General features: G+C 46.4%; 1 protein-coding gene across 5 annotated transcripts in view; it reads left to right on the top strand.

Annotated features, from left to right (window-relative positions):
• The window catches only part of mapk10 (mitogen-activated protein kinase 10), an 81,303-nt gene that overhangs the window by 56,796 nt on the left and 14,507 nt on the right, over nt 1–10,000 (top strand). For all 5 annotated transcript variants that reach the window (XM_076988822.1, XM_076988818.1, XM_076988820.1 and 2 more), the window contains exons 10-11: nt 5,787–5,911; nt 9,375–9,438. In XM_076988822.1, the coding sequence (XP_076844937.1) occupies nt 5,787–5,911; nt 9,375–9,438 (189 nt within the window). The remainder of the gene's footprint in view (nt 1–5,786; nt 5,912–9,374; nt 9,439–10,000) is intronic.

The following is a 10,000-nucleotide window of genomic DNA, read 5'->3' as shown; positions in this document are numbered from 1 at the left end:
GCACCCAAAATGAAGAGAGGATTCAGCAGTGCTGATGGCGACCCTGCACACTCACTGACCACTTAGAAACTCCACTTTACAGAAGCAGCTTGAAGATGTGCAGTTAGAGTCCACAGTCCATCTGTTTCCATGGTTACTTTATGTAATCTCAAACTGTTCATCAGTTCCTGTCCACAAGGCCACTGTGGTCTGAATGCTTGGGTGGTGGATCTTTCTAATTCACTCATACCAATGTTATACCTAATACCACCACCTTACCACTACCACAACAGGGTCTCCACCCTAGGAATTAAGAGTTAACCCCCACCCTTCATAAACCCCTCACAAACCCCTCATAAACCCTTCATAAACCCCTCATAACCCCTGACAAACCCTTCATAAACCCTTCATAAACCCCTCATAACCCCTGATAAACCCTTCATAAACTTCTCATAAACCCCCCATAACCCCTGATAAATCCTTCATAAACTGCTCATAAACCCCTCATAAATCCTTCATAAACTCTTCATAAACCCTTTGCAAGCTCTTCCCATTATTCTTCCTTGTGCTGGTCTGAACCACATTATGGTATCTGGTACAGGCTACCCCAGACAACCCCACCAAGATAAACAACACCACCAAGATAGACAACACCACCAAGACAGACAACCCCACCAAGATAAACAACACCACCAAGATAAACAACACCACCAAGATAGACAACCCCATCAAGATAAACAACCCCACCAAGATAGACAACACCACCAAGATAGACAACCCCACCAAGATAGACAACCCCACCAATATAAACAACACCACCAAGATAGACAACACCACCAAGATAGACAACCCCACCAAGATAGACAACCCCACCAAGATAAACAACACCACCAAGATAAACAACCCCACCAAGATAAACAACACCACCAAGATAAACAACACCACCAAGATAGACAACAACACCAAGATAAACAACACCACCAAGATAAACAACCCCACCAAGGTAGACAACCCCACCAAGATAAACAACCCCACCAAGATAGACAACCCCACCAATATAAACAACACCACCAAGATAAACAACCCCACCAAGATAAACAACCCCACCAAGATAGACAACACCACCAAGATAGACAACCCCACCAATATAAACAACCCCACCAAGATAAACAACCCCACCAAGGTAGACAACCCCACCAAGGTAGACAACCCCACCAAGATAGACAACCCCACCAATATAAACAACACCACCAAGATAAACAACCCCACCAAGATAAACAACCCCACCAAGGTAAACAACCCCACCAAGATAGACAACCCCACCAAGATAAACAACCCCACCAAGATAGACAACCCCACCAAGATAAACAACCTTACTAAGATAAACAACCCCACCAAGATAGACAACACCACCAAGATAAACAACCTTACCAAGATAGACAACCCCACCAAGATAAACAACCCCACCAAGATAGACAACCCCACCAAGATAGACAACCCCACCAAGATAAACAACCTTACCAAGATAGACAACTTATTTTGAGGGATATAAATGGGATGCAACAAGATCATTACCGATGTACACCCAACCTAAACCTAGTCACACAGCACTTAAATAATATGTAGTCATTTATTTGTCTTTTGTCCTGAGTTTAATGCATTTTTACATATTATACAAGTGCTGTGCAAAAAGCACAAATGTTATATATTTATATGTAAGAGCTCAGAAGAGCGCCACCTGCAGGCTCTCTGCACCCAGCCAGCCTCCTTGGAGTGGTGCGTTCAGACCCCCATAGATGGACCTCACAGGTCTAGTCAGACCTTCAGGTGAAGTTTCCCTCACTTCTTGTGCTGCTGCCAGCTCACACCTGTGTGCAGATCTCAGCAGATCTCGGCAGCAGGATCCTGACTCCACGCTCACGCCATTTTTTGATCCAGTGTATTCTTTTTTCATTAGCTGAGTGTTAAAGAAGAATTTAGAAACAGCATCCAATTCATTCACACGGTTAGACCATGACTAGCGCTCCCTGCTCGAATTACCCCACAGGGCCAGCGCCCCCTGGCTGTAGTAGTTGTTAGTACAGTAAATAAGCTGGTGTATTTTGTGCCTGTTGTGACATTGACTGATGACAGAATAGCTTAATTGGCATTTCAGCTACATTAAACAACTGTTGCAGTGAAAAAAGGACAAGATACAAGCAAGAACCTCTTTAAAACAAACATCTGTTAAGAGCAGCTCTTCTGTACCACTGCACGTGTCTTTATCACACGTTCTGACGTTGGACAGAACAGGGGAAGCCAGCAGAACAAATTCAATAGCTGCTTAAAAACTTCTGCTTACATTTCAAATCAATGAGAGCAGGTTCCCTCTGGAGTGGAGCTCTTTGTGCACAGGACGGGTCTCCTTCAATGTTCTTCAGGTGTCCTGTGCTTCCTGTGTCTCACTTAGCTGCTTGTGGAAGGCAGAATTTGGTTCTGTTTGGTTTGTGTCTATATTGTCCACAGTACCATTAAAGTCACCACCTTAAACTAATTTCATTAGTGATGCCTTCACCAATAATCACGCTCACAATGTCCAAAAAAGGGTTCACCTCAGTCCCACAGTAGACACATGTACACTGAAAAATTCATCTAATTTTCTTTTAGAAAGCTTCCCTTTTAAAATATTTTCACAATTCATAATTAGAATGTGGAAAAAAATGTTTGAGGGTGGAATAAGAACACGTCTTCATTCTGATAAATGAAGTGTAGGGACTGAGAATGGCCCCGCCCCTTCCCAATCCATCCACCAATCAGTGACAGCAGCTGCTGTCACATCACAGAGAATGGGCGATCCCTTTCACTCCCTCACCCAATCAGCAGTTTACACATCACTGCGCATCACATGTAAATGCACCTGTCATACTATTTCTGCTTCATCAGTTGACTCTTACCCCGGTTATATTTAAGGTGGCAAACCTAATTAAAGTCTTAAACTGCAATTTTATCTTTGCAGTTTTATGAGCTTGTTCGCAGTCTTCCTTAAATGATCAACCACCAGCTCCAGAGTCTCACAGTAGGAACTTCACACCATGAATAATCTGCAGACAGCCAAGAAGATTGTGCCTTAGCTCGCTGTAAAAGTGCACTGATCTTAGAGCAGTCGTCCCTCAGCCCTGTCCCCATTCAACATTTAGCTCGCTGTAAAAGTGCACTGATCTTAGAGCAGTCGTCCCTCAGCCCTGTCCCCATTCAACATTTAGCTCGCTGTGCACTGATCTTAGAGCAGTCGTCCTTGGTGTGTGCTGCTGTGTTCTCCACAACTTCACCCTTCTAAGACTTTTTTTATTTGCTACATCATGACTACATCAGGAACTTTGAACGCAAGTCCATGCGCCAACGTCAGACCCCATGGTGATGGTCTCTGTTACACCACCCTCTCCTTCAGGGTGTGAGTGTCTAAATTACACCACCCTCTCCTTCAGGGTGTGAGTGTCTAAATTACACCACCCTCTCCTTCAGGGTGTGAGTGTCTAAATTACACCACCCTCTCCTTCAGGGTGTGAGTGTCTAAATTACACCACCCTCTCCTTCAGGGTGTGAGTGTCTAAATTACTCCACCCTCTCCTTCAGGGTGTGAGTGTCTAAATTACACCACCCTCTCCTTCAGGGTGTGAGTGTCTAAATTACACCACCCTCTCCTTCAGGGTGTGAGTGTCTAAATTACTCCACCCTCTCCTTCAGGGTGTGAGTGTCTAAATTACACCACCCTCTCCTTCAGGGTGTGAGTGTCTAAATTACACCACCCTCTCCTTCAGGGTGTGAGTGTCTAAATTACTCCACCCTCTCCTTCAGGGGACGGACCCTCATCCATGTGTCCCTCCCACATTCACCCTTCATACTGGGCTCCGCCCCCTGGCCCTCAGCTGGGGTTCACACTGGGCATTACACCATCCCCTCACAGCAGGGAGGGTTACTGTACCCATGGACATGCTCCTGGTGTTCTCATGAGAACATCTTGCTTCTGGCATCATTAGTAGAGAAGGCTACGGCTGTCATCACCCTGAGTCTTAACCCTGGGTCTTACCCCTGGGTCTTAACCCTGGGTCTTACCCCTGGGTCTTACCCCTGGGTCTTAACCCTGGGTCTTAACCCTGGGTCGTACCCCTGGGTCGTACCCCTGGGTCTTAACCCTGGGTCTTAACCCTGGGTCCTAACCCTGGGTCTTACCCCTGGGTCTTAACCCTGGGTCTTACCCCTGGGTCTTAACCCTGGGTCTTACCCCTGGGTCTTAACCCTGGGTCTTAACCCTGGGTCATAACCCTGGGTCATAACCCTGGGTCATAACCCTGGGTCTTTCCCCTGGGTCTTAACCCTGGGTCTTAACCATGGGTCTTAACCATTGGTCTTACCCCTGGGTCTTAACCCTGGGTCTTAACCCTGGGTCTTACCCCTGGGTCTTACCCCTGGGTCTTAACCCTGGGTCTTACCCCTGGGTCTTACCCCTGGGTCTTACCCCTGGGTCTTAACCCTGGGTCTTAACCCTGGGTATTCCAGTTTGTGAACAGACTGACTACCAGACCAGAGTCTGACACAGCAGCCAGAGGAGAGGTAATGATAATAGGTACTAGGGTGAAGCCCAGGGGTACCCAGACACCCCACACTGAACACCCCAAACTAAACAATAGTGTTAGGGTTCCCTGTGGTGCCTGAATGACTCATTGGTGAGTTGACAGGGTTAAACTGGTAGGACCCATTCAAGTCCTCATGCTGAGGTAGCACTATTCACGCCAGCCACACACTTTACCCTCATCTTAAACACGATGATGACGACACACAAACAAATGTGAACCACTCAAGTTCACATTGTCTGACTCAAGAACCCTACAAATAAACAACACATAGACCTAATGAATAGATCTACTGGATAGAGCTAATGGATAGATCTACTGGATAGAGCTAATGAATAGATCTACTGGATAGAAGAGGGGCGTGGAGGGGAGGGGTGTGGAGGGGAGGGGCGTGGAGGGGAGGGGTGTGAAGGGGAGGGGCGTGGAGGGGAGGGGCGTGGAGGGGAGGGGTGTGGAGGGGAGGGGCGTGGAGGGGAGGGGCGTGAAGGGGAGGGGCGTGGAGGGGCGTGGAGGGGAGGGGCGTGGAGGGGAGGGGTGTGGAGGGGAGGGGCGTGGAGGGGAGGGGCGTGGAGGGGTGTGAAGGGGAGGGGTGTGAAGGGGAGGGGCGTGGAGGGGAGGGGCGTGGAGGGGAGGGGCGTGGAGGGGAGGGGCGTGAAGGGGAGGGGCGTGGAGGGGAGGGGCGTGAAGGGGAGGGGCATGGAGGGGAGGGGCGTGAAGGGGAGGGGCGTGGAGGGGAGGGGTGTGGAGGGGAGGGGTGTGAAGGGGAGGGGCGTGGAGGGGAGGGGCACTACATTCTACAGTGACTGCGTGAGAATTCTCTCCCTGTTCTTCAGGCTAGAAAGATAGAGGAGATGATGACACTGGAAGTTCAGCATAGCAGACAAGATTGTGAAGCGTGTGTGTGTGTGTGTGTGTGTGTGTGTGTGTGTGTGTGTGTGTGTGTGTGTGTGTGTGTGTGTGTGTGTGTGTATGCGTGTGTGTGATTTGTGTGTGTGTGTGTGTGTGTGATTTGTGTGTGTGTGTGTATGTGTGTGTGTGTTTTTTTGCAGCAGACAGCATTATATGGTCAAAATAAATATTGCACATAAATAATTTAAGAATGCGTGCCTCCTCTGATCTCTTCTGAACTCTGACTTCTTCTGAACTCTGACCTCTTCTGAACTCTGACCTCTGCCTCTCGCTTTTTGCCCTTTACAGCTAGCCAGGCCAGAGACCTGCTCTCCAAGATGCTAATCATTGATCCCGCCAAGCGAATATCGGTGGATGAGGCCCTGCAGCACCCCTACATCAACGTGTGGTACGACCCGTCTGAGGTGGAGGCAGTGAGTACAGTTCATTTACATCCATTCAGCATTATCTATTAGTATCCCTGGGGTCATATGTGGCTCGTTTATCTTAGTCTGACAGTTCCTTGGGCAGGGTCTGAAAGGGACTGAACTCAGCAGCCGTGTTTGTGAAAGACCTCCTCTGACTCGGTGCCTGTTAGGTTGATTGGTCCCTCTATAGAGTCCTGGTGTGAGTGTGTGGTTGCTCGTGTGCCTGCGAGCTCTGTGATTGGCTGTCCAGGGTTGGTCCCCCCCTTATGCTCTGTGATGCCAGGATAGGCACCAAACTCACACTATACTCACACTACACTCGCACTACACTTATACTATGCTCACACTACTCTCGCACTACACTCATACTACACTCGCACTACGCTCACATTACACTTGCACTACACTCGCAATACACTCGCACTACGCTTATACTACGCTCGCACTATAATCGCACTATACTCATTCAGCGCTAACACTACACTCACACTACACTCACACTACTCTTGCACTACGCTCACACTACACTCATACTACCCTCGCACTACCCTCGCACTATGCTCACAATACACTCGCATTACACTCGCACTACACTCACCCTACACTTGCACTACACCCACACTACACTCGCCCTAAACACCCCAGAATCAAACCATTAGGAACACTAACTACCTTCTACAGCAGAGATAAAATGTGAACCATTTTGTGGGTACAGAGAACTAGGTTGAGAACCACTGTCCAAGGGTTAACCGGTCCGCAACACCCAAGATCCAGTCCACACTATAGCTTTGCTCCTGCAATGAGCAGCATAATGAGCAGGATAATGAGCAGGGTAATGAGCAGGGTAATGAGCAGGATAATGATCAGGGTAATGAGCAGGATAATGAGCAGGATAATGAGCAGGATAATGAGCAGGATAATGAGCGGCATAATGAGCAGCATAATGAGCAGGATAATGAGCAGCATAATGAGCAGGATAATGAGCAGGATAATGAGCAGGATAATGAGCCAGATAATCTGCAGGATAATGCGCAGGATAATGAGCAGGATAATGCGCAGGGCAGAGTGCCTGATGACCTGAGTCAGGTGTGCTGGGAGCTGGAGACCTTTGTATCCAGAGCAATTTACATGTTTCTAAAGGTGGCAGTGTGTATGTTGCGCGGGACACAGAGGTGGCGGTGTGTATGCTGCACAAGACACAGGTGTCATCATGACTGACCTGCTCTACCAGCTGAGCTCCTGCTCGACGGGACTAATCTTCACTCTTACACCAGTTGACTTACCTCCAAGACTAAATAAAAGTTGTCTAAACAAATTATTTCAATAAATAACCTTGAAATGCTGAAACATAGCGTCACATTTGTGTATGTGCCCATGGGCCTCTGCTATGACCTCTATACACCTGCTTTTTCATGTGCAGTCCTGCAGATGTGACCCGCCAGCTTCAGATAATGTTCACAAACATCAGAATCACACTTCAGAATTTGACGTGAGTGACGTGACAGAGTTGTTGGTGCCAGAACGCCTGAGTTTGCAAGAAACTGCTGGTCTGCTGGGAGTTTTATGCACAACAATTTTTAGAGTTTATGTCAGATTTGCCAAGCGAAGTCAAACTGAAGTCACAAAGGATAAAGTTATTTGCATAATTGGACTGATTCATGTAGAGTTTTTATCTCTCTCTCTCTCTGTCTCTCTCTTTCTCTCCCCCTCTTTCTCTCTCTCTTGATCCCATCCCCCAACACCCTCTAACAATCACCCAACATTCCCCAACACCCTCAAACACCTAATGTTTCCCAACATCAACACCCTCCAACAAACACCCAACATTTCCCAACACCAACACCCTTCAACAAACACCCAACATTTCCCAACACCAACACCCTCCAACAAACACCCAACACTCACCAACATCCTCCAACAAACACCCAACATTCCCCAACACCAATACCCTTCAACAAACACCCAACATTTCCCAACACCAACACCCAACATTCCCCAAAACTCTGCAACACCCAACATTGCCCAACACCAATACCCTACAACAATCACCCAACACCAAAACCCTCCAACACCATTCCCCAACACCAAAACCCTCCAACACCCAATGTTCCCCAAAACCAACACCCTCCAACAAACACCCAACATTTCCAAACACCAATACCCTGCAACAATCACCCAACATTCACCAACACCCTCCAACAAACACCCAACATGTCCCAACACCAACACCCTCCAACAATCACCCAACATTCCCCAACACCAACACCCTGCAACAAACACCCAATGTTCCCCAACACCAAAAACCTCCAACAAACACCCAACATTCCCCAATACCAACACTGTCCAACAAACACCCATCCTCCAACACAAACACTCCAATACCCAACATTTCCCAACACCAATACTCCAACAAACCCCAACCTTCCCCAACAAACACCAACATTACAACATCAGGAGTTGGCTTTAGAATGTTCCAGAAGGGGAATGAAAGCCAGTTGGATCAGTCTGTTGAGTACAGCATGCCCGTCCATTATAAAAAGAAAAAAGAAATATATATATATATTTATATATATTTTACTTTACTGGCTTTGGTTAAGCAAGTAATGAAATGCAAATGTATTCTATTTATATTATGAATAAGTGTCAAGCTATTAATCAGACTGCATATTTAAACACATTTAAAAATCAAATTAATTAATGTCAAAACTATTGAAGGACAAATCCATAAGAATTGCCATATAACTGCCTGTCTAATATTTTATTCTACTTTCTGGATGTAATTTATGATAATGGTGATCATTTATGATAAATACTGCACATGGTAACATATGAACATATTAATTTACTGTTGAAAAGGTGCACACTCTCTTACCTGTCTATTAAACACATGTACACCCTCTTACACTCTCTTACCTGTCTGTTAAACACATGTACACTCTCTTACACTCTCTTACCTGTCTGTTAAACACATGTACACTCTCTTACACTCTCTTACCTGTCTGTTAAACACATGTACACTCTCTTACACTCTCTTACCTGTCTGTTAAACACATGTACACTCTCTTACACTCTCTTACCTGTCTGTTAAACACATGTACACTCTCTTACACTCTCTTACCTGTCTATTAAACACATGTACACTCTCTTACACTCTATTACCTGTCTGTTAAACACATGTACACTCTCTTACACTCTCTTACCTGTCTGTTAAACACATGTACACTCTCTTACACTCTCTTACCTGTCTGTTAAACACATGTACACTCTCTTACACTCTCTTACCTGTCTGTTAAACACATGTACACTCTCTTACACTCTCTTACCTGTCTGTTAAACACATGTACACTCTCTTACACTCTCTTACCTGTCTGTTAAACACATGTACACTCTCTTACACTCTCTTACCTGTCTTTAACACATGCACACCCCCTCTTACCTGTCTTACCTGTCTTGTCTTCTCTCTGTTCAGCCTCCTCCTCAGATCTATGACAAGCAGCTGGATGAGAGAGAACACTCCATTGATGAATGGAAAGGTAAGTCCTTAATCTCGTGGAGGTTCCCTTCATCTGCATGCACGTAATCTTTCAGAGATTATGTTAATCTCACTGGGATTTCAGTACCTGACATCCAATAGGCTGTATAGGTTTAAAATCCCATGTGGGAGTCCTGAGGTCATCTTGCAGCATGGCTGTACACAGGTGTACATGGTTTAAGACCTTCTGAAGAGTATCAGTAAATGTATTCAGAGGTAACGCACCAGAATGTGTACATTTTTCTTAATATTATTTTTAAAATGTATTTTAAATGGTAGAATGTAGAACTGGAGTCCCGTTACGGTTCCTGGGCAGTGTCCCGCGCTGAGGCTGACGGGTCTGCTGGCAGGAACCTGCAGGACATTCTCGTGTTCTCCTCTTATCTGAGATGCTGTACCAACTTTTCCAATTAAATGCGTGTCCTGCAGTTACTGTAATTGGAACAGGAACTCAGGCAGCAGGGCTGCAATTGATTTGGGCGTCTTTTCTTATTACTCTTCTTAATCAGTTTTTCTCTTGCCTTTCGTTCCTCTCTCCCTCCCTCCCTCTCTCTGTCCCTCCC

This window comes from Brachyhypopomus gauderio, unplaced genomic scaffold (assembly GCF_052324685.1).
Source record: "Brachyhypopomus gauderio isolate BG-103 unplaced genomic scaffold, BGAUD_0.2 sc64, whole genome shotgun sequence".
Classification (NCBI taxonomy): Eukaryota; Metazoa; Chordata; class Actinopteri; order Gymnotiformes; family Hypopomidae; genus Brachyhypopomus; species Brachyhypopomus gauderio.
Note: the sequence above shows the minus strand (reverse complement) of the source record. Positions and strands in the feature narration are given on the sequence as shown.